General features: G+C 39.0%; 1 protein-coding gene across 1 annotated transcript in view; it reads left to right on the forward strand.

Moving 5' to 3' along the window:
• Nucleotides 1-11,500, forward strand: part of AHR (aryl hydrocarbon receptor) — a 66,994-nt gene extending 55,494 nt beyond the window's left edge. Inside the window, exons 8-11 of the mRNA XM_074574799.1 lie at nt 889-998; nt 2,474-2,615; nt 3,427-4,687; nt 8,684-11,500. Coding sequence (XP_074430900.1) covers nt 889-998; nt 2,474-2,615; nt 3,427-4,687; nt 8,684-8,839 — 1,669 coding nt within the window. The 3' untranslated portion in view covers nt 8,840-11,500. The remainder of the gene's footprint in view (nt 1-888; nt 999-2,473; nt 2,616-3,426; nt 4,688-8,683) is intronic.
• The last annotated feature ends 14,104 nt before the right edge of the window (nt 11,501-25,604 follow it).

The following is a 25,604-nucleotide window of genomic DNA, read 5'->3' on the forward strand; positions in this document are numbered from 1 at the left end:
GGCTTTTCTTTCCTGTGTTTGATTTATTTTTTTCTCATTATGCTTCACTTGAAACCTTCAATTTTTGCCATGTTTTATGCTTTTGCATATATCGTTCCCCATCCCTATTTTTCTCCCCCCCCCCCTTCCCCCCCCCCGCACCATCTTCGGATCTCCATTTCTTTGTTCCAAATCCTGTTTCAGTCACTTTGACTGTTTCTATCCTGTATCTCATAGTGCTCACACAAATGCTGTTAAAATTCTTCATCTCCCTGACCTCTAGTTAAGTACTCTAATGTTATCTGTGGAGGTCAAACATGACTCTATTGACAGTACTCCTCTGAGGTGTATCTTAGAAAGCTTAAATGCAAATTGAAGGGGACCCCAGACACTCAATAGCAAAAGGGATGTAGTTCTGAGGAATGCCCTGTTTTTAATTTTAAGCTACTAAAAATACTAATTTAGGCAAGAAGTTCTAGATAACTAAAGTTGAGACCCTACTTAATTCTACATGCGAGCACTTACAGGTATATGCTGTGAAACAGGGTGAGGCAAACAGCGTCTTTCTTTGCAACAAATGGGAGCTGCCTGCTAGAAGTAAATAAATTCAAAAGTATGGAAATTATAGTCCAGCTGAACTGTAGACATACTCCTCTTTTTTTAATGATCTAATAATTTTGTGAACCCATTACTAGTCACTGAAGGCAACTTGAGGGACTAGTAAAAATTTTATGATTTGTTGACTGTATTTTTTATTAGAACTGTCGTGCTTCTGCATACAATTGATATTGCAAGAAAGTGCAGTTAGCATTTACGTCTGAAATGTTCTAGCCATAATTAACTTGCTTGGCATTTGTTCTGTGAGTTGGTTCATCAGCAGTGTTGCAATTTTTTGTTTTTACTTTCCAGAGGAAAGATTGTCTTGGGATACACCGAAGCAGAGCTGTGTATGAGAGGAACAGGATACCAGTTTGTTCACGCAGCTGATATGCTTTATTGTGCTGAAAATCATGTCCGAAGTAAGCTTCATTCCCTAATAAAGGCTGAAAAATCAAAGCATGGATTATATTCATACTGAAAAAGTACTATGAAGTACTCTTTTAAAAAAAAAAAAAGTGGTCTTTAACAAAATACTATTCATTTCATGTGATCTTTCCCTCCCTATAAAACGTTACACTGGATGAAGAAATATTTAATATTCCTGTCTAGACCCTGTTAGGTTCTATATTCCAGTTTCTGTCACGTCTTGCTCTTCTTGCTTCCTTCTCTGCTCAAACCAACTTCTGCTATTTCTACAACTTCCATTGGGCAAAGGGACTGTTTCAAAGATAGCTTTCCTGTTAGGAAGTTAAATAAAGAATTTCATTTTTATATCAATGTAAGATTTTTAACAGAAATTAATCTCTGATTTAGCATGCCAGTGTCCTGTAGGTTTGTGGTTTTCATTCTCTGCAGCTTGATTTGGTTTAAGTAACTACTTAAGGAGAGAAGTATAATGTTTTAAGCTAAGGAAATAAGTATCCGCTATCTAACTATTTAGTGGACTTCTTTCTTTACTTTTTTGTTAGCTGTAACATATTTGTCTTTGGAAGTTACAGAAACATCTTGAGGATATTTTGGTAGTGCTTCATTACTACTGTTTTCTCTTGAAAAACTGTTTTTTCTTTTGTCCCCTTATATACAATTAAGTAACCCCCCTCAGTATGTTAGTTCTCAGCCTGTATTAAGCAGGTTTTCTGTTTCAGGTATAGCGCAGTCACTGTTGCCTATCAGTGGTTTTGTTTGTTTGGTAAGGAATAAGAAAGAAAATATTGCCAGAGTAGAATGGGATTAAATTTTGGGTTGAAGTTTTGGTTTGAAACTGTTTTTTCTCCATTTCTTATGCTAAGATAAGTCTTGTAGCAAAGTTTATTTTTTATTAGTATTCTTAAACTTTCCTAGTATTTTTCTATTTAGTTTTTATGTCTAGAAATGCAGCTTTTTCAGCCATGTACAACAAAAATGTAGTATGTTCATCAAGCATTGCTAGTGAAGTGATAGTGGGAGTGAAAATAATGAAGTACCTCTGCATTAACTAGTCAAAATGTGAAAGAATTGGATTCAGAGCTAATGTGTTTATTCTGATTTCTTAAGTAAAAGTCACTTTTCAGATGTAAAAGACACTTAGGCTTTTGTTATTTACGTGTTCTAGTGTTTCTTAATTTCTGTTATTGCAGAAATAATGGATGAAGCTCCATATAGGATGTTGCCAATCTGTAGCAGATACAATTGCTTGCAGTTTTGCCTTTTATTTTACCAGAAAATTAAAGCAGACATCTTGAAGGAATCGATCCTCCTGTTTCACCAGGAATACATTAGTGCCACGTAGAAATGAGTGATTGAGAACATGAGATTTGTAAAATTGCTGTACAAATGGGAGTATTTTCATGACATGCCAGATTTTCCTATTTTTGTTCACTGGACAGTAAACACTATGCTCACTCTTTAACTCTAGTGATGAAGACAGGTGAGAGTGGAATGACTGTATTTAGGCTTCTAACCAAAGAAAATCGATGGGCCTGGGTACAGGCAAACGCACGTCTTGTCTACAAAAATGGAAGACCGGATTACATCATTGCCACGCAAAGACCTCTTACGTAAGGCATCATCACATAAAGCAGTATACTTCAAAAACTGGAAATTTTTGAGCTTGTTTATATTCAGAAAGAAATTCTTTATTTTTAAATAAACCCCCTTTAGATCCTGAACTCCAAAAAGAAAAGCTCTTTCAATTATTGAACAAACATTGAAAAGAATTCTGGTCTTTGGGTACTTATGTGTCATAGTCATTTATGTGCAAATCTTTAGACATTTTTATCTCATGTAAAGAATAAGAGCAGTGCTACTAGCACCAAGTTATTCTATCCAACCTATTTTTAATTCAGTATCCTCGTCAGCAAAAATTAAGAAATCCAACTGCAGTTGTGTAAAAGAAACAACAGATAACATAAAGAAATTAGGTCGTTATGGTGCTGAACTAAATTCTACATAATATGGAATTCAGCATTGTTATACAGGTTTTTGCTAAGGAGTCTGTAAAATGGAGAAAAAGAGATACTTCAGTACTGAAGTATTCGTTTACTTGCTATGCCAAGAAAAACATAACGCATGGAACAAAGCCTACTTATTTTCATTTCAGCTCATAAGGCACAGAAAACGGTGTATGCTATCTAGATTTAATTACAAATGTAATATGTAAAGGTGGTATTACAGTCATAAGCTCCTTATTTCATAATCTGCCTCTTGGTTTAACTCAACCAAGTTGAGCTGGAATAGCTGGGAATTTGAAAAATGCCTGCAAATAGAATAGTTCATTTTTTAAATATTAATTCCAGGGGACAAAAAGATTACAGTAACTGTTTAGTACTGCAGGGTTATGCTATATATATATATATGATTTATTTTCAGAGATGAAGAAGGGGCAGAACATCTACGAAAGCGTAACATGAAGCTGCCCTTCATGTTTGCCACTGGTGAGGCTGTGTTGTATGAGGTATCTTTCCCTATGTCGAGCCTTATGGATCCCTCTCAGCTGAAGAATAAAAGCACGACGGGAAAAGGCACCAAAGCAGCGCTGCACAATGATTCTGTGGATCCAAACTCCCTCCTAGGTGCCATGTTAAGGCAAGATGAGTCTGTGTATCTCTGTCCTCCAGCATCACATAAACTTTCCTTTGAGCGGAACTTCTTTGCAGACAGCAGGGATGAACTGGGGGGTGGTGTTAGCAGTGGCTGGACGGATAATTTCCTGCCTGCTGGAAATCACAGCGTTCTCAAACGGGAGCTTATGGAGTGTTCCCAGGACAGTACTGTTCCGCTTCCTGAAGACAGTGCAGCACTCTTTCAAGACAACAAAACCAGTGATTTGTACAGCATCATGAAAAACCTGGGTATTGACTTTGAAGATCTCAAGTGTATTCAGCAGGATGAGGAGTTTTTTAAAACTGAGTTATCTGGTGTGGATGATATTGGGGACATTGACATAACTGATGAAATCCTGACTTATGTTCAGGATTCTTTAAGTAAGTCTGACTTCTTATATTCAGGCTGTAACCAGCAGCAGCCCCTGGTCCAGAATGAAGGTTGCTTGGTACAGCAGGAGTTAGATCCACATCAACTTCATCAGCACCAGAAACAGCTCGTGGAGCAGCAACAGCAGCAGCAGCAGCTCTGTCAAAAGATGAAACATATGCAAGTCAATGGGATGTTCACAAATTGGAGCTCTGGCACCAGCATGCCTCTTGGCTGCTCGCAGCAGCAGCCCCAGCAATACGCGTTCCCTGGCGTGCACGCCACTGCACCCGAGTTCTACAAATCAGAAGTAAACACTTCCCCTTATGCGTGCAGGCAAGAGTTTATTCCTTACAAGCAACACACAGGGGTGGTGCCACAGCTTTCTGATTTTGCTCCAATGGATTTCCCTGTAGCAGGTTTTGACAGATCGACCTATTCTGCTTCTTCCAACTTGGAGGATTTTCTCAGTTGTTTGCAGCAAGTCCCTGAAAGTCATGAGTGTGGGATAAACTCCGAGTCGGTTATGCTAACTCCTCAAACATGCTATGCAGGCGCTGTGTCTATGTACCAGTGCACGCAAGAAGCACAGCCCAGCTGTGTGGATCAAATGCAATACGATCCTATGACGTCAAGTCAACAAACGCTGTTGAACAAGGTAAAGTGAACGGCGTTGCTATATTGCTTGCATTTTGAATTGTGTTTTTATTGTTTTGGGTGGCTACCAGGATGCAGAGTTTGTCATAATTGAACCTCTGAGTCTGAAACTGATGGGTTAGCAATGTGTGAATGTCCTTGTTTTTATTTGGTCATTAGATTGAAGAGAGCTGCATTTGGTCAAGTTTTTATGTACACCTATCCACATCCTGGTAACTCTCTTTGGCAGTATTAAAGGAAGACTTGAGTGAAGTAGTCTGTTGTACCTACCAGTAATTTCCCCAGTAGGAGCAAAGGAAAAGCAGAATGGTCAAAAGCTTGGAATTTGCTTTATATACCTTTTTTAGAGGAGTGGTATGATGGCAGTCTGGCACATTGTTTTTCATGACATTTTTTGTAAGGATCCAGAAAAATATCTTGTTTTTAAAATGTAAGTGTTCTCTAGCTACTCAGATTCTTTGATGATTTTAGGATTGCTTACAGTACCAGATGATAATATCACATAAATAGCATGAAATATTGTGAACTATTGCATTTCTATACACGATGATACTGCAAAATATGTTCATATATTGCCATAAGTGACAGTCAGCTTGAGGATTCTCTGCTGAAGACAAAAGAGCAGGAAAAAATTATGTTCACAATAGATAAGTTGGACCTTTTTCACACTGTGCTAAGGAGAATGCAAAATAAACTGTAGAAGAGAGCAGCCTGGCTGTAGCAGAGGCTACAGTTTTAAACGCAGTTCTTCGTAGATAAAATTAACTTAGAAATAAAAAAATTCAATTACTAAGGTGGTTCCTGATTCTTAATAACCTGTGTTGAAGTACTTTAAATTGTACCTTTTATTTCTGTTAATGCTGCTCAAATACAGAGCCACAATTCATTTTTATTTTTTTTTAACCTCAAGGAGTTAATGTTCTAAAGTACTGATCCTACAAATGCTTATGCACATGCATAAGCATTTACAGAATTAAAGTATTAGCTGGCATTTAACATACACAAGACAGAGGTGAAGAATGCAAGTAGAATATACCCAGTTTTTTGGTATGCTTCATGCAAGTACAAAACATATCCTTTTAAAAACTGCTTCACTAGTGGGAAAAAATATAATTGCAGAACTGCAGAAATTTAGCTAAAATATAGGACGGTTCAGCAAGATGAATAGCTTCTGCCTGAGTGCCCAAGGGCTGAAATGGCATGAAGAGACTTTGACAATGCAGTGCGCGAGCTTGCACAGTGCTTGGCTGTATGTTGCCTGGCTGTGGTCAGTGTATTAGTCCTTCGTAGTGCTTGATAATAGGGTTTCAGGGTCATCCGAGTTCGCCCCTATAATAGTATAGAATTGCTCTTTTCACAAAAGCTCTCGTGCTGTGGTGCATCAGTTTTGAACTGTCAGCACATAAGCAATTCCTTTTCTTTCTTTTTAATGGTTGGTTTCGAATACATTTATTTTGTAGTTTATTTTGTTGTTATGCTGCCTTAATTGTGTTTGTTACGCCCCCTCTTTGTTATTTTCTAGCTTACTTTTTCTTCTCATCTATCTGTAAAAAGTTGAGTGACTAATGACTAAGACAGCATTTCTGAATGCAATAAATGAATACGTCTATTACTTCGTATTTACTAGAATGCTGTGCTGCAACTGCAATAACAATATTGCCTTTAGCTTGTTTGTCCTTAAAAAAAATGAACAAAGGCCACTTTGTGAAAAGTTATTGTTACTGAAGTTGTTCAGGGGCAAATTCAGCCCCTCTTGCAATGGTATACCTGCGCTGCATTGCAAAGCAGAAGCCCAGTGCAGAACTGATGTTCGTTACCCTTGTGCCCATTGGCTCCTGTTTACCTCTGAAGAGAACTGATGAACATTTGTCCAAATGAGCTTAAAAGAGGAGCACCCTTCGTGATGAGATAAGGAAGGATGATTCCCCCAACCCCTTTTGTAAAAGAGCGATCGTAGATAGCTGATAGCTCTCCCCAAGTCCTTGGGGGTTGAAAACTTAATGTATGCCAACTGGGTGCAGTGGGGGCTGGCAAGAGACTGCTTGTTCCTAAACCATATAGCATTAACTTTTGCAGGCCATACTGCTATATACTGTTCACATGGAAAAAAAACAACATCTCTTGTATCACAGTGCACCCAGTTTTGGCCTCTAGTCACATCTGCCGATTAATATTTTTATAGTTTGAGGGCAAAGTAAGGCTCTGTGTAAACCAAAGTTGTTATGTTGAGAAATGTTTTAATGCAGAAATGGGGGGTTTTTTAACTGAGAAATGTCATTGTTCCAGAGAAAGATAACCCTATATTTATATATGCTTATATGACAGAGATTGTATTTAGTCTTGTTATCAGAGTTAAGAACTTGAAAATATGTGAACCAATTGGAACTAGTAAATCAGAAGTATGGCTGCTGCACTTGTAGTAATTTTGTAAAATATCACCTGTGCCAAAGCCATGACAGCAAATAATATACATTTCTTTATTGTAAATAGAGAGAACATAGGACTGCTTATGGTAATAAACGTAAGGTTCGATTGTTATTGCTGATTGGTAACTTTAGTAAGGATGTGACTAAGCAGATAGGATCCTACTGTCTGAGCCTACGTTCACACAGCCAAACCAAAGTAGGGCAGTCTTTGTGGCTGGATTTAGCGCACACACGTCCTTATCAGTGGTTGGAGTCTGGAGAGAGGACAGACGTTGGTACACAAGCCATGATTGCTATCCTTTCCGCAGCCTTCTAACTCCCATCGATTTCTACATGAAAAGACTAGGGGATTAGAAAGCCAGAAGGGTTTATTGTCATCTGCCTTGACCTTCTGCCTAACTTGTAATTGCAGTAGCATCGCAGCCAATGTAGTCTAAAAACACTTTCAGTGATGGAGAAGGGCAGAAAGGCCTTAGATAATTTGATTGCTTGTTTAAGGTCGGTATTCCTTTATTAAACAGGAGAAAACTTGCTAATTACTAGATTGTGTTGAGAACTTTCGTAGAAATTTTAATGAGTGTGTTCATCTTGTTAATGAAGAATATTGAAATAATCTGCTTCTGTCAGAAGTAATCCTAGTTTATGTTATTGTAGCTGTTTTTAAAAGCATGACATAAAAACATAACTCACATGGCTGTAGTCTTGTTGCTAAAAACTTAGAAGAACTGTGCACAGTTGTTCAAATTTCAGTGTTTGCATAGCAGGAAAAAAAAGTTTCCAAAACGCAGCATATTTTGATAGATGAATAAATGAATGTATAATATATGTTTTTAAGGACAAAGCTTGAATGAATGAGTACTTATGACATAAGCTACTTCTGAAGAGATGATGGAAATGTTTAAAATATTTTGTTGTATTTTCTTTGCATGACTGAATGGAGTATTTTGTAGGTAAAGTGACTTTTCCATAGGATGACAGGAAGCATTACATCAGATGATTAAAATAATCCTATGAACAATTATGTCAAGGCTGATGAAAGCCGTTCATTGCTCTTACTTGGCATTGTCAATACGAAGACTGTTTGTCAAAAAAGCCTACCCTCCGACAGCTCAGCCTGTGGACTGAACGCGGTACGCTTCAGCTTATGAATAGGACGTGCATGTGCACTCCTGGAAGAGCTGTAAAGTCTGGATCCCATTGCAGACATGAAAATATGTAAATGGGTTGCAAAAAAAAGTAACAGCTGGATGTGGAAATTAGCAGTGTGCAGTCAGACTGTACTTTCTACAAATGGAAACTATATTACGCTTTAGATAATAGCGGTTTCCTTATTTAGCCAGAAGTAGGGTTCCCATTGACTTCAACACGGGTAAGTTACCATGATGATTCAGAGGCTGTGTTTAATGGAAATAAAATTCTCATCATTCATCATCAAAAAAAAAAGGTTTTAAAACTATTCATTATATTTTAAGATGTTTTCATCCAATCTGTGTCTTTAGGAAGATTTTTAAAAACTTATAAATAAATCAGTTTCCCATACTAACTATTTATATTGTCTTTTTTCCTGCCAGTTCCAAAACGGTTTCAATGGAGGAAATGTAAATGAAGCATATCCCTCTCAGTTAGATGTGATCAGTAATGCACAGACTGCCACACATCTTCAGCCTCTTCATCATCCGACAGAACCCAGATCCTTCTCAGATTTGGCATCTAGTGGATTTATGTGATTCAGATCTAGAGCTCCATCTGTGATTTTGTCTGGGTGTCAGGCTGCTCTGAGAAAAAGCTTGCTAAATTTATCTTTGAGCATCAGACTTTAACAGCTAAATTACATTTTGAGAATATGAGGTTGGTTGCACTATGTACTGGTGGATATGTAATCCAAGACCTGGCTTTTTAAAGTGGCAGGTGGAATTAAAACTTCTGACTAAAAGTATGCACGTGCTGTTTTCCATCAGATTGACTGTGTCGTTGCAGTATGGATTACATATGTACTACAGACTATGTCATGCTCTACAACATAAGATAAGGCAAATGGTTTTGTTGTTTAGGAAAATAATTGGGCACTTTACAAGTAGCATCAATGGCACAAGGAAGATGATTTCACACGTGGATTATTTCCAGACTTTATTTTTTAAAAACCGTTAAAAAGCTCTGAATTCATGAGAATCAAAAGCACTTAATTTTAATGCATACTAAGCTCTTTGATCACTTATTTTATATTTAAATCCTTTTGTTTTAAGTCTCCATTTCTAGCACTTTAATAGAAGGCTTAATACGAGGATATGATATGCAACTTCAGGTTTTCTATGAAACAGACCCCTTGCGTTCCTCCTTTTCTTGTTAACCTTAAGTGCCTCACAGTTTAGCTACCTTGTTTCTGATGGGAGCTTATTTTAGCAAAACTCACTATAAATGTCATCCATATTATGTGAATTTTATCTAACGTCTGCATTGCTACTGGCTGTATCTTCTTTTTTTTCCCCCCTAAAGATAATTTGTTTAGAGACTGACTTAATTCTTTATCTGTGGATTTGTTACGTTATTATCAGGAGTTATTAATGTTCTGAATTTAGTTCAGCTAAATTTAGTTCAGTTTTGGTTTATTCTCTACTGCTTTTCTGCTTTCTTCAGGTAATACAGGGTATATTAAAAAAGCAGATTTTGCTGAGGGGGAGGAGCAGATCCTCAGGATTAGATTTAGATTATTAATGCTGAAAAACATGTGCCTTATCTTGTGTTAAAATGCTCATAATGTTCTTTAGAAATAATACAAGGCTGCTCTATGCAAATACTTTCATTAAAACGGATATTGAAAAGGATTGCGTTTTAAATAAGGGGGAAAGGAGTCTCAATAGCGATTGGTATTGACGTTTACTTTGACTGCAGTTTCCAATGTTCGTAGTGGGGAAAGGGTCAGTTTTGGTTTAAACTTTATCCCTAGCAAATTGCACTGGAAAGTACAGAGAGGTTATTCTTTTTATGTATGTTGATCCATTTGAAAAGCTTTGTGCAGAATATGAAATTGGGAAAAGAAAAAAGTCATTAGAGACATTCTCCTTGCAATAGGTTTTATTTTCAGGAAAAAAAAAACCCACATCCTTGAAACATCTTGGGGTTTCGTTTGGTTTTATCTGAGAGGATTGCTGGAATTGCAGACACCAATGTTTGGTGCAAAATAATAATCTACGTGAAAAATACACAAATGTGTATATGTTCAAAGTATTTCATACTCTTGTGTGTTGTATAGTTCATATATAATAAAATGTCTTTGTAAAATATTTTAAACCAGTTAATTTTAAAGTGTTACATCATTATATGTTAAGAACAGTTTTATTACATTTGTTATATATAATATAAAATGGCAGTTTAGCCAGTTTGTTTAAAACAGGCAAAAGTAAATTGGCTCCCTCCAGACGGTTGTTAATATTGTTTAATACAAGGACAATCACTTAAAATTGGAATCCTTTCATAGCCGAAACACGGTTTCTTTGAAGAGCGTATTTTCTTCCATTCTGTGTGATATAATATGCTAGGCCAAACTCCCAATTAATTTACAGCTTTTCAGATGAGTAACTTCAGCAGTTCTTTAACGTGAAATTACCATATACGAAAGGGACATTAAGGAAACGATTAGTATTCAGGAAAATAAAGGTTGCTTTTCTTTTTTTAACATTTCAGATTTTGTTTTCAGCACAAGACAGCAGTAACAGATTTAATTAATATCATGAGAATTAATTTGCAATTATGTCATTTTTTTTATCGAAGGTCTTGTTTTAACCCAATATCTGAAATGTCTTCCATATCTAGCCGAGTGTATCATGTTTGCATCTGAACTTGAAAATTAGAAAAACGCTATAAACCTGGAAGGTTCAAAGGGATAATGTACGTTTTACATCTTACAAACCAGTATATATCCTGTTTATGAATTTAGTTAAACCAAATACACGTCGTCTTATCACTAAGTGCCAAGGATGCAGTACCACAACTGTGCTGCCCTACTTACTGTAAACAAATTAGTTGTTTATATGCATATCAGCGTATTTTGTGCATTATCTTATGCGTACAACATTGACTGTATTAGCGCACTCTTGATCTGCACCAAACTGTACCTACAGTGCACAGATGTTTCTAAATTCAATCTCTGTTAGCCCTTCAGGTCTGTTATAAGTAAGATTATAACCCAGTGTTCGTCAGTATTACTATCCATTTTTGTACAAGTTTTCTTAGCTTGTTTTTCTTTCCAGTTCTTCTCTCTCCTTTGCTATGCCTGCACATACCATGCAGTACACTTCTTGCATTAAGGTATGGTTTTGTAGCGCTCTCGCTCATCTCCAGTAAAGTTTGTAAGACGTAATATATGGTAATAAAATAATCACTTGAATGTAGCTGAAATGTATGTTCTTTTACTGCAAAACAGTTTGATGTCAGCAGTATTCAAAAAGACAGTATCATGCAGTTCCTAATATCTTTTGAGAGTTCATCTAATAGTTTACAGAACTATTGTTATTTACGTCACTGTGGACTTTGCACTTCTCTGAGTATTAGATGCAAATGCAATGTATATAATTTAGAGTGGTGAACAAATGTGTATTTGTCTACGGAATTAGTATTTTATACTTGCATGAAAATGAGTTTATAAATAAACTTTGTAAATAGTAAGCCACAATTAGCAGTTGAAAGGCTCCTATATTCATTGCTTAGTGACAGTAAATTCACAGTTGAACAGTACCGAGGCAGGAATAGATTTCTGCATAGATTCTGCTAAAAATAAGCATATTTTCTTTTCAGATTCGTAGATGGCCATTGGTATCCTATCTACTGTTTATTGCCATTTCACAAATGGTGGATTTAAGTTAAGAAAACAATTCTTTTAGTTTATTTGTAATTACTGATATTACTGTTTTCCATGCGCTGTATTGGCTTTGCATGGTGATCTTTTAAAATCAGTTGTAATGCTGAACCAAATGTTGCACCGTAATCCCCTATGCAGTTTACCAAACTTAGAATAGTTCTTTGGTTTAGTGACGTGATGGGCGAGACTGTAATTGGCTTCAACTACGCTATTCTCTTGTAATGTATTAAGACACATGTCTTATCCAGAATCAGTACTAGGCTGTGAGCTCTGTATGTAGGTCCTCTTGTTTACTCTTCTTGCATACCACAAAAAGATAAGCTAAGTTACAAAAGTAATTCAAAAAGGCTGCAAATCTATTAAGTAACATCTGGAAATAATCAGGCAATAATATAAGCAACACGGGCCATCGTTTTTTTGTACTCTGTCACATTTGTTAAAAGGATACCTTCAGGCCACGTATCAACCTGTTTCCTGAAGTGTAAGACCTCACTATGCAGTTTTGTTTGAAGGAGGGAGATACTTTCTCCTGGACTAAGCCATTTTCTTTGTGACGTATGGAATTTCACTTCTATTTCTAATTTAACATGAAAGTTAACCATGGTGGTACCTAAACTGCAGTAGGCCACTGCATCGTGAGCTCGGGCAGTTTGTTGATGGAAGTCGTCATCCTACTTAAGGCTCTGGCAGAGGGAGGCTTTCCCAAATAGCTCTTTTGGAGATGCGCTTTCCTAGTGAGGAACCACATTTCCCACTCACACACTTAAACTGGAGAGCTGTTTTATTCTCAGGTGATTTTGTTCACCTGAGAACTGGCTTATTAATTTAGGTTAAAGTTACTAGCTAGAATAAGAGGCTGATTCTACTTTTAGTATTTCGATTCTGTCCATTGATTAAGTTGACAATTTATCTTCCTGCCCTCTTCCCTCTCTGCCCAGGCATCCTTCCCTGCAGGCTGTCACTTCTAGTGCTAAATAAGTAACACTAGATCAAACCAGCTTCAGGCAGCCAGAATACAAGTTGGCATCTAAAACTAGTAATGAAATTCCACCCTTTGTGTATACTCTGCATAATCTGAACATTTAATGACTTCCAGCATGGGCCACTGTCGCTGTTCCCCCTTTCATTTCTGTTACCTCCAGCGAGCAATATTTACTCTGACTGCTTACCAGGGACTCTGAGACAGCTCGTCAAAAAAACATCCATTCTTTCTCAGGCAAATTTGAGTGCATTGATTTTTGTGGTGAACCTACATTTTTATAAGTCCTCTCACCTCTTGAAGCTGATCCTTCTGACAAGTAGAGAAGGACCATAATTGTAAGGCATCAGCAGCTAAGTGCAAGATTTTCAGTGATTCCACCAAAGATGGGAAATTGAAGATGTGATGAGTCTGTGGGATAATGAGGTTTCTTCTTTTATACCTAACCTTTCTAGTCAAGTTTCCAGCAGGGAATGTTATTAGCATTAAACAAATCTATATACAATTTAATTTTCAAAGTAGCCAGTCGTTGAGAAAGGGAGAAGCTCTCAACGTTAGAGTTACTGTGGCTTTTATAATTTATGCTGAAGCCAACAGGATCTTATCTTCTCTTGAATCCAGCCTGGCTGCAAATAAAAGTATAAGCAATATTCAGAAAGTAATAACTTCAACAGATTTTTTTTTTATATACTGTTTTGAAGGTTGTGTGTGATCATCACTGTGTGGATGTCTAAAATCCATACAAATAAATTTGAGGAGTTTCATTATAAAAAAAAAAAAAAATCATAAATACAGAAGATGAAGCCAGAGGGATGTTGGGACTAATTGCAATCCTTCATACTGCATAATAATATTCAATGTTACAATCCCTGCTGTATTTACAGAATGACAAAGGAAATGAGAAAAAAAAATTATCAATTTTCCCCCTTTTTACTGACTATGGACACAAAGACTTCCTTCAACATGGAATAGTGGGCATCTGTTGGTACATGGTATGAGCCAGAGGAATTTGGCTCCTTGTTAATAAAAGTAAGACCTAAGTTAGAAGAAACGATTGAATTTACTTTGTGACACCAGTCTGAAGTTCTGAGAGGGAAGTGCAGGAAGAGAAAGGGTGGTCTCACCCTTAAGGTACTTGAAAGATGCCTGAGGGTATTTGTTTTCTTTTCTGCTTTCTGAATCGTCATCCACACTTTTTTAAAGAGCCAAATTTAAACCTTCAGAGTCTTTACTCAGCTGCCAGCTACCTTGATTCTTCCATAACCACTCAGATCCTGGCAACATTGAGCTACTTGGCGACCAAACCCTCGAGAAGTTGTGTAGCAGGTGTTTCCTTCATCTTTGTGGGGCCCAAACCAGTAAGTGGTTTCAGAACATACTGAAAAAATTTGTCCAACAGAAGGCAGCCGGAAAGCCGCCTGTCAAAATGAACTAATGGGCAAGTGAACACTCAAGTTAGCTCCCTCCTCTACCTTGTTTGGAGTTAGGATGTGAATGAAATCAGGGTCTCTGAAGTGGTTCATAGGACATCCTGAATGAAACAAACTCTCCTATTAAATTGTTCCACTTGGAACAAAGAGTTCATGAATAACTGAGAGCGTAAGGGATGCATCCTTTAGTCTAGAAGCTAGGACATGCGCTTAGGACAATTGAGTTCTTCAGTAAGAGGTGCTAAGTGCCCAGGGCAGTCTGTGGCCCAGCAGTTCAGGCACTGATTCTATTCTTCACCAGCATCTTTTTCATTCTCTTGAGGGGAGAACTGTCATCAGTTCTGGATGGAGATTTAAATGTAAAAGACTCAAAACAAAACAAAAAACCAACTTGGCCTGACCTTCATACTTGGTTTGGTTTTACGTCTGCAGTAGATGAAGGATCTCTGTAGCTGAAATATGCTATAGATGGTCTTATGAGAGAGGTTATTCCCTTTGATTTTAGCTGTCCATGCTGCCGTATTTGGTTTTTAAAGCACATATTTTCCAAGTTCTCTTAAACATTATAATCATCATATCATATTATATCATATTCTTATCAGTGTCTCTGAGACCTGTTTCTACAGAAGCTGCAAATTGCTCTTCCCAGTTATAAATGGAACTGTAGAGGAGAATGACTTTCTACAGTAGAGCTTCAAATACAATGCTAAGAGCTGGTCAGGGCTTCCCAGTAGTGCCAAACATTATAAAAAGATAAGAACAGTCTTTTGCGTGCAGAAGTCCCTAAAATTACCGGACAAAATGGTATAGCATGTGTGAGTCCCTGGTGGGCGGTGGTACCATTGCTGTGTAACACGCACACAGAGCAGCCTGTGATCATGAAGGCACCTGATCATGTGCCAAAGAATGTTTTAATTTCACTGGCACCTAATCAAACCTTGAAAGGCTAATAACAGCCTGTGACACCTCATTCAATATAAAGAAGGACTTGTGTTAAGCTTCAGACCTAGACTTATAATCAGCGCGTAAACTTTTATGTACTTAGCTTTATGGCTCAAGTCTACTTTCAATCCCTCAGTAGTTCTCAATAAAATAAATAAAAAATTCTCAGGCAAAGAAAAGTTTTCTTAACTTAATGCTTCAATTTTAATATTGCTAGGTAAAACAACAATGGCAGGAACCTCAGTCCAAGAATGTTATTGTTAAGCAGCAAAAATATGGAAATGGTCAGTTAAAAGAATGTAGATAAACCTCATTAACACGTTTCTAAAGTCATGTTTTTCCCCTCAGATACAGCTGTGTGAAGTCACATTCATCAAGTTGATTCCATTCCCTCCTTGTTTTGCAAACATCTAAACCCAGCATTTAAAATGTTACTTGCTAGAGATGAGAGCAAGACAGATTTTCTGATTCAGCTGTGACTTCAAAACTTGTGGAAGTTCAAAGTGCTTTGAAGTCAGCATGCCAGTTGCTCCCTAATGATAAAATTTGGACAACAGTGAAACATGTGGCAAAAGACCCAGATCTGAGTGGATGCACCGCTGGAACATATTTCAGTGCTTTTATTTATTTTTAGAAGTAGGTATTTGTGTATTAATGGATATACTTGCCTACCTACTCTAAAGAGTCATGTAAACCTTGTGTAGAGTCTGCTCCAATAGATGCTAACGGAATAAGACCAGTTTAAGTTTATCATTTAGATGTTATCGATGTTTCTCGTAGCCTATGCTGCTTCCTAATGAAGACAGCTCAGTAGCTTCTGCAGAAAGAGCCAAAGTATAGTGTGAATGTCTGTTCAAATCACTTTGGTAGGTTGTTCCCACGTGGCAAAGGCAGACAAGGAGTTTAGATGGGAGTCTGCGTCACAAGAATAGTTGTTTTATGGCTGGAGAAGTTGCTTGTTTCCTCATGGAACAAGGTAGCCAGACTTCTGCCGCGATACTGCGCACAGCTGAAGTTGCTAACGGGACAGGAAAAGGAGGATACGGCTCAGGATTGCTGCCAAGGCTCTTAACCCCTTTACAGATACTGCGGGGAGAACCATGTTGCTAAGTGCCACTCACACCGCAGAGCCCAAAACTGACTGTAAGCTCCTAGACCAGACTTGTCTGAGACAATTGTGGAGAAACTCGTGACTCCCTTTTATGCAATAGCCTGGTAGTTCTAGTACCATCCTTCTGCCAGGGCTTGACTGGCAGCAGGAAGGACTGCATTCAAATGTAGAGCATCACAACAAACACACCGGGTGAGCTCCCACCCAGGAACTTGGAAGAACTGATCTGAATTACTTAATGCTCAAAATGAGCTGACTTCCCCGCTTGCAAACACAGATCACTTAACAGTTGTTATTTAAGGGGGGTGGGGGGAGAAAATTCCAGCAAGTTGTGTAAACAGGATGATTTATAACACCTAATGCCTAAAGCAAATACCAAACTATTTTTGTGTCTGTTTTGCTCTGATGTGGCAACTGCTGGGTCAACTCATGTCCACTTTGCAATATCCCTTAAGTAGCAGCCCTCAATTGATAAAACCTCTTGGGTAACACAACCCGGTTGGAACAGCTGCTAAGTTGCTGGCGTTGCCTGCTTTTTGTAGCTTCGCCACACTTCTTCGCTACTGTTCTTTGCGACTTCTCACTGCTCTGCCAGCCTCTCTCCTTACCGTGGCGCTTCCGTGACTGGTTCCTGCTGCAGCACCTCAGAGCAGGTAACACTGAAAAAACCACAGATATCTCACCTACGTGTCTGTGTGTGTTAACTTCAACAGCTTCTCCTACTTTGCAGCATATGGGGAATTTTTTCATAATAGTCCTTTTTTCACCTTTAGTAGAGAGACTGATTTTTGTTTTCAGGCCTCGGTGGTCAGTCGTACAGCAGAGTTGGAAAGTAGGATACCTGTCTTGGGTCTGTGCCTTGTCATCACCCTTCCTCCTCTGCCCGCTGTGTGCTGGGAACAGAGACCTTGTCCCGGTGCCAGACTCAAGGCAATAGTTCAGCGCGCTCGTTGCCAGTCGCTTCTGAGTCATGTCTTCCCTCAAAGCAGTCTTTCTCAACTTTTTGGCCTGTCAGTCTTCATGCAGCCCTGAGTCAATTCTTCTGCCCAGGAGGAACCAAGCCACTGCCAGCAGTAAGAGGTAGGTAGCAATTCCCTGGCTAAGATAAACATACCCAGCCAGGTATTACAGCCCACTCATGTTCCCTCGTCGCTCACAATGTTAGAGGAATAAAACTTCTACATACTTCCTCCACCCGTCACCTCTTTGAAGCCTTCTATAACTTCCTAGTTGTAACCCAAAATTTGAGAAACACTACTTAAAAATAGCATGCAACAAATGATGAAGGACCTTCTTCCAGCCCTCAAGAACCACTATTTGACCTTTCATTTACCATACTATATTTTTAGTAGTATAATTTCAGATACAATTACCTACACTCAGCTTCTTAAATCATGCATGAAATGCTTTTTCAGAGCCACATTAACAACTAGCTGCTCAGCTTGCTGGATTTAGAAACCAGATATGTTGTTTTATTTACAATATAAAATCAGACTGTGGTTTTGGTGTAGATTGCTATAATAAAGAGGAAAGGTCCCTTTGGTGTTCTTTAATTTATAACACGCTGTAAAATGTCCAGGCACATTTTGCCTAGTAGCAGAAGGAGGAAAAATAGTAACTTCTGGCTGGAGATTAAAAAAGTCTCACCCACCATGAATGTATTTTGAGATCTTGCGCATTTGGGAGCAAATCAGCTACTTATCTGCTTCTGGGATCATGCTCATTTGTAACCACAGTGCAGGCTCTGTGGCTTTTAAGATATTTTATTTTTTTTTAGTCTGCCTAAATAAAATCATTCATATCAGATGAATGTCAGTACAGTGCCATTAAGATCACATTAAAGAGATCTTTAGGCTAACATTCTTGGCCTTGCAGGATAAATTGCATCCTGTTCTGATTTTTCTGATTCTTAATGTCTCAAAGCCTGCTTTTTAGGCACATTAGAAACTAAAAATAGTCACGTGCTGGGAGTTGCAGCTCTATTGTGCTCATTACCCTGCTCATGTAAAGTCTTGTCACCGTTCTGCTGGAGTGTTTCCTGGGGAGCTGCATAAACAAGCTATGACCTATGGCTTTCTATAGCTTGCGATCAGACTGTTTAATCTCTGCTTATCAGTCAGGAACCTTCAAAATTGCTATTTCACAGCAAAGCCTTTAGTAGAAGTACATCACCTGATTAACTTTAATCAACTGCATCAGTAAACAGAAATATTACTAGTGAATCACAGAATGATGCAAAGACCTCTTGCATCATTCCTCTCCTCTCACCGACAGAACAGGATTCCTCCTTGTTGTATAAAAGCTTCGTCTGTCTGACTAGGGCAACTGTGGCAAATCCTATTCACTCCAGATTGTGGTCAGCCTGTACAAGCTCTCCCTGGGAGAAAGATTCCCCTTCATTCATCCTACCTTTTCCGACTCTTCATTGCTTCCTGCCAGTGTCTTTATGTAGGTATCTCAAGATACTGCCTCCCAGACAGCCGCAGAACAAAATATTTCTTGACTACTACCCTTACTCATTTCATAGTTGAACAGTATGGATTCAAGGACTGCTATTTCCATACAGCATGCAATAAAATAATTGGTATGAAGAGACAAGTTAAAAGAAATACACCAATCCAACAGAAGTGGCAGGTGACCAGCTGCTATTTTTTTCTCGAAAAGAAAGCAAGTTCTCAATAAAAATCCTCAATCCTTTCCCTTGTAACACAAGCCCATTTTTATTATTGCATTTCCAAAATCCTTTCATTTTAGCAAGCTGGGGGTTTGGGGGTTTGGTTTTTTTCTGAAACTGAATACAGTCCGTTATGTCAACGCTGGACAAAGAGAATACAGTCCGTTATGTCAATGCTGGACAAAGAGACATTATTTGAATCCATTGTTCATCGCATTAGAGACATACACACATGGGAAAATCTCTTGCCTCCTTCTTTATATGAGGAAATTCCTCATGCATGCCAAATTTGCATTGGTTTGGTTTTGCTGAACATTATGTTGCAAACTCCTGTCAAATGTCCTATCCAGTGTCTTTTTCTCCATTGCTAAGAATTCTTTGTTTTCTTCATTCTCTGAAAGAGTTGACAGCTGCATGTCCCAAACAATAAAGACAAAAAGGAAAGGTAGAACTCTTCTGACAGAAGAGGATGCAGCAGGAAGCTGTTAGATAAAAAAGTGAAAGAAAGATAGACCAAAATATTAAGGAAGGTTGAGGGAGTAATAGCAGGTCCAGTGATGGTCCCGTGGGGGTTAGTTAAAGGTGCCATTGTGTAGGGGGCACTCAGACCTGGGCTGAGCTAGCTTGTACTCTGGGAGCAATCTATACAACTTAATGGATTTCTCCCATCTTTTATTCATGATTCTGCTTAGTCCATGACTGGGGCCTTTCAGTCTATGGGAAAAACATGTGTGCACAGCCCAAGAGTGGATGCTTCCCTGTGTGTTTTTAGAGGGCTCCTAGTTGCTTGCCAAATTGCTTCTTCTTTTTGGTTTCGCGTATTTTTGAAAAACGTACAAAGCCTTTGGAAGTGACTCACCCAAACATTTCAAAATCCATCCAGAAAAATTGGAAAGGGAAGGCGTTTACTCCCTAGCTGACAGCCTTTGTGTGTCGTATCTCAGCCTGCAGCGGGTGTTCCCAGCTATCATCAGGATGCTCTCGTGGCAGCTGAACATACATCTTCCTTTGCTCGTGATATTGTTTTAGCTCATGGAACTTGACAAACTGCAGCGTAAGTTATCTGACATTCTTTACAAAAATTGCGTGTAAATCCTATATTTGCTGCTTCTAAATATTTCTGCAACATTTGTTTTTGTAATCCCTTTGGCCTATGGGAAAAAACAAACGAACAAACACACGGTTAAATTTACCCACTGACTTTCTGCCTTCCCCTCCATTCCTGCCTGTGTCCGTACCCTGACTGTTCTCCCTCACCCGGAGGCCCAGTCACAGTGGATTTAGTTCAGTCTGCAAAGTAAGACAATTAGCTTGTTTAAAGCTGACAGGTGAGTTTAGAAGTGGCCTACCCTACTTAGAACCTATATGCCTCAGGAAAGAGATCACTTCTACCTGTCCATGTAGAAAAATACAGACCATATTTGCGAAAATAACCATGCTCTCCACATGCACCTAAAGCAGTTCTGGCAGTCTCTAGCTCTGAATTTCACCTCTGGACCTCCTAATTTTGCTCCCATCCTGGCAGTAGTGGTTACTGCCTCTGACGCTGGAGACAATTGTCATTCATATAAAACACAGAAAAGCTCTTACGCCCATTTTAAAAATGAATATGGATCAAGCTGGGAAAACACTGACTGTTGTGGGGTTTTTTAACCTTAGTTTTCTGATTTAGGCTACGACCTTCTTGTCAAAAAAGCAGAGAAGATAGAAAATATCACATTAGAACAAAAGCAGGGCTCTTGCCGCATTTCAGTCCTGCCATAACTTGGTCTATTAGACAGACATTTTTCATAAATGATGATATACTATTTGAAGTGGTTGAGGCAATAGAAAGAATTTTTTACTTTATTTTCTAAACTAAACACCTTTTGGAAGATTATCTTTTCTACAGGTGGAGAATCAGCTTTTGTGGTTTTCCTTCTTTCTATTTTTTTCCTCAACCTCTCCTCAGCATCTGGGTAGTTTCAAAGAATGTAATCCCTGCCCTTCACGGAGAAATTGAAACCTTTGCTGTATTAGCAATCTACTGACACAGTCTTGCTGGTATGCATCTTTTCCTTCTCGCTCAGCGATAATGTCATCATCCGTTTTACTCTTAACTCTGAGGAATGAAGAGTGACTATTTGAAATACTTCACTGCTGCAAAGGGAAAGGATCTGTTACCAGATGTAATGCTAGATGTAGCTTTCTTCTGTATTTTACAGAATATCAAGAGCATGACTAATGGTCAAGATCAAGATCAGCCATTTAACTACTCAGGGTATACATAGCTAGTGGTTACACAAATAAATTTTGAAATTCTGAACTCGTAAATTCAATCTCCCTACCCACATCAATGAATGACACATTGGAAGATATTCAGGGACCTAAGCACAGGCATCTAATGCCATTTTAGCTACAGGCTATCCAAGGCATCTACATAAGCAATCTCACAACCTTTTAGAGCAGCATTCAAACAGTTTGAACTACCTACCATCTCACAGACCTGGAAATTAGGAGGGCAAAACTGAATTTAGTAACATTTTAGCTTTCAAATCTGCCACCAGGTCGTAGTCATTTTGTGCCCATAACTGGTTGACGTTGTACTGATAAAACTTTTTCAAATTTAAATAAAGTTAATTTTATCACCCGAGCATCTGGAATGCAGAAGCAGCTTCCATTTTTATGTGCAAAAAACTGCCAATCTCATCTCACTAAAGAAAATGCAGTGCATTTGTCCTAAAGTGACAGCATGATAGCGCATCAGTTCTGGCCTCTGATGCTCGGCCTTCAATATAAAACCATTCTGATCAAGTATCCCACACACTCAGCGAGGTTGCGTCTTGCTTTTGAGTATTTTGTGAGCAAAAGACCTTGGGAATCATCCATTTGCTGCAGCCGGTGGCGTCTTGTCCATTCCCCTCTCTGTGACAGGGGATAAGAGAGACAACCAGAAAGTTTTTCCAGTGACACAGGACAGGCCGTTTGCCAGAACCACTGGGTGTTGCAGCGATCGGTCCAGGCTGCCTTAGGCAGACACGAAATCCAGATACAGTGAGCACAGAGCTTCAGCTCTGCTGGAACTGCTGGCACTCAGCTCGGTTTTCTATGCTAATTCTTCTTCCCCCAGGTCTCTGGCCTGGTGAGGGAGGGAGAACGTTTCTGAAGAGATATTTTCGAAGCAAAGTCTTTTAAAGCTGATTGTGATCCCTCAAGCATATGCTTTGCGTGTATCTGGGCAGCATCAGCTAGCTGGAACAGTGCTGGATATTTTTCATAGATGATGCATCCACTTCTCCAATAGAAGCTCTGCCATAACTGCTCCCCTCTTATCTCCTATTTCTCATTATGAAGAGTCTTTCTGCTTGCAGATGAGGTAATGGGCCAAAGACAAGCTTGCTGACGAGGCCAAAAATTCTGTGGATAGTTCTGCACAGTTTTACAAACTGGTTGATCTGTGACTCAAAAACTTAGAGAACTGCATGGAAAGGCTCACCTGGGACATACGCACAATGTAAGGCCCCATATTAGCCGGTGTAAGTGATTAAATTGGTCAGACTATCTATCCAAGACAAGATTTTACTCTAAATAACGTTAAAATATGAGCAGAGAGGTAGTGTACTGAGAATCTGCATCTCCCTCATGAAGTGAATGAGGCTGAGGACTCCTACCATGCACCAAGGTCTGGGCTTATAGGCAAATCGGGCAGTTATATGTATATATTTGTATATATATATATATATATATAAACACACACCCCTGTAAACACAGGAACCAAATTCCCACTGAAATCAGCTTGCTGGAATACAGACAGTAAGAGTCACACACACACACAGAAGTATTGTATTTTATAGAGAGTCCTGATCTTTAGAAAACCTTCCTGTCACTTCTTCCAATAAATCTGCTCCTTTCATAGATTTCCTCCTGGCCAAATGTGTGTATTGTCAATAAAAGGGGTATTTTATTTTGAAGACACATGCAATTTGCCTGGTGCTTTAAATTGCCTTTGAAAAACTTTGGCTTCAAAGAAGTGCATAATAATTATCCCACACCCATCAATAATAACTTCACTTTCTCTGAAAAGCAGTGGTACAGCATTTTTCTTTGGCTTTATGCCAAATGCAGAGGCATTCATTAAGGTTTTACTGCATTTTCTTTTAAACACAGTCTGATTTACTTGAAATACCAACATGATCTTCGCCAGAAAGGTCATTTACTTAAGGGGTTTTTTGTACAACACATTTTCCTTGAGGTCCTACACACCGAATGACTGTCCTTTGAAGTCATGCAGTCACTGACCATGTGTGCCAGACTCTCAACATCTCAGATACATTCTGACATCTGGGTCCAGACAGATGCTGGGTAGGGTCAGGTCTTCAGACCTCTTCTTTGTATTTAGTGTAATGATAGCATAATGTTTTGTTTTCATCCCCTTGGCTCACTTAGCAGCCTTTCCCCATGACTTCGATCAGTTTTGCGAAAGCCCTCTCTTCTATTTATTCCATTTGTTTGGATTCTACTGTCTGCTGAGAGCCACTGACTTATATTGAGGAAGAAAAGAATATATACAATGTCACATCAGGCAAAGTGCTAGCATAATTTCATTTAGTTTCATAGTCTTCTTTTAGGTACCAAAAAGGGAACTAGAAATGTATGGTCACTTCCTCTGCCTACTGCAGTGGAAAAAGTATGCATTGTACACAAAATGGAAAAATGAAGGTCTAGGGTATAACATGATTCTTCCAAGTCCCTTCCAACTTGAGATATTCTATGATTCTATGACCTCCTGCATCAATCTTATTTTCTGTCACAGGCTAAAAATAACATGTAGAGTAGCAAAATGTAAATGTAGATTAATTTTGGCTCCTATTGCCTATATTTCATTTTTATTAGACATTTCTTGCTTTTTCCGTCTTCACAAGTATGTCAAAATAGATTCAAAGAAATGTAGCTCATTTAATGTACTCACAGAAATACTCTGGTCCTTTCTCTCCTGACAGAGTCAGGCTCAGCCAGAGAAGCTGCTGGGCGGTAGCAACGGACAGTCATGGGCCAGCACATGTAATGTCAGGGCACATGGGGCAGCAGCAGGACTTCCAAAACCAGGTAGAGATTGAGTTGCCAAGCACCTGAGATGGTGGATATGAAGACACGCGAGTAGGACTGGGGCAGGCGTGCTGTGGTGCTTGAGCAAGAGGAGATTTTGGGCAGAGGTGAGTGGTGAGGGAGGACTAGAAAAAATAGAAAAAAGATCCCTATCTGTGTTCAGGTGTGTTGGTGTCATCCCCTTGTTGCTGCCTATCCCTATCCCTATCCCCTTTTTTCTCTTGCAAAGAAGTCAGCATAGACCAGCTCTGCCACATTATTGCTGAAGTCAGAACTGCTTAAGTTTATTTCTAAACTTTCTGTTTTTCAAGACTGCATAGGCAGACGTTGTCGATGCCACCTCATGGAATCAGGCAGGAGAAGGGGCAGGCAGGTATTACCGACGTGAAATGGCACAGGCACTGAGCAACCCCACACAACTGCTGGCGATGGACCTTTCTGGTCTGAGCAGGGAGAATGAGTGGGCTCCCATGGAAAAGTTTAATTGTTTTTCTTTTACTGCCTTTGCAGGAGCAGATTTCATTCCAAAGTGAGCCATTCACCTCCCCCCATAATTATGATTAAATCTTGATGGAAATGAGGAACCTGCAGCCCTGGTTGCTCTCTTGTGAAGCACTGAGTCATGTAATGGGGCCGACCCAAAGCACTGGAGATTACCCCAGTGATAAAATGTAACTACTCTCTAGTTCCCCACTTCAATATGAGGCCTTTTATTTTAATTAAGGTTGAGTCAAAAAAAAAAATGTTTTCATATTCCCTGTGTGCAGACCTCAGCATCTGAGACCATTTTACTGAGCGTTTGAAACTTCTTTTGATTTACAGATCCATGGATGAATCAGAATGATCTGTGCCAGCCAGTCTGCATGGTCATAACTTACTGCTGTCCTGACTCATACGATTGAAAAAGCACAACAGAAAGAACAGCAGAGTGAAAGGGTGGGGAGTCAAGCACCACATGAAGATGCCTAATTTTAGAAATCTACATGTGAGCTTGGTGCGAGTGCTGCAATTGTTATTGCCAGCAAAGATCTCGACCTACAGTCGATGAAGTCTGGAGAGTGATTCAGATATTGGAGCCTGGTCTAGTATAAACAGATCCAGTTAAGAAGGACTTCTGGGTCACCAGAGCTGGCCCTTCAGTGTTAAAGGAACCTGGTCATACCACCCACGCGCAAAGTTATCAAGCACCATTGAATTTTTCTGACAGCTAGGATAAATTTTCTAATTACTGGCCTAATCATGGTTTGTCAATGATTATTTATCCTCCAAAGTAGGAGAACCCAGATCATACAGTGATAGAACGACAGGACTTAAGGGCTTGCCCCTGGCATCATGCAGTCACTTAGGTCCATCTTAGTTTTGACTAAGTTTTGACAGTTTTGGCTACTACAGAAGTTTCGGGCTCTGATCCGACAA

This window comes from Larus michahellis, chromosome 2, assembly GCF_964199755.1.
Source record: "Larus michahellis chromosome 2, bLarMic1.1, whole genome shotgun sequence".
Lineage (NCBI taxonomy): Eukaryota > Metazoa > Chordata > Aves > Charadriiformes > Laridae > Larus > Larus michahellis.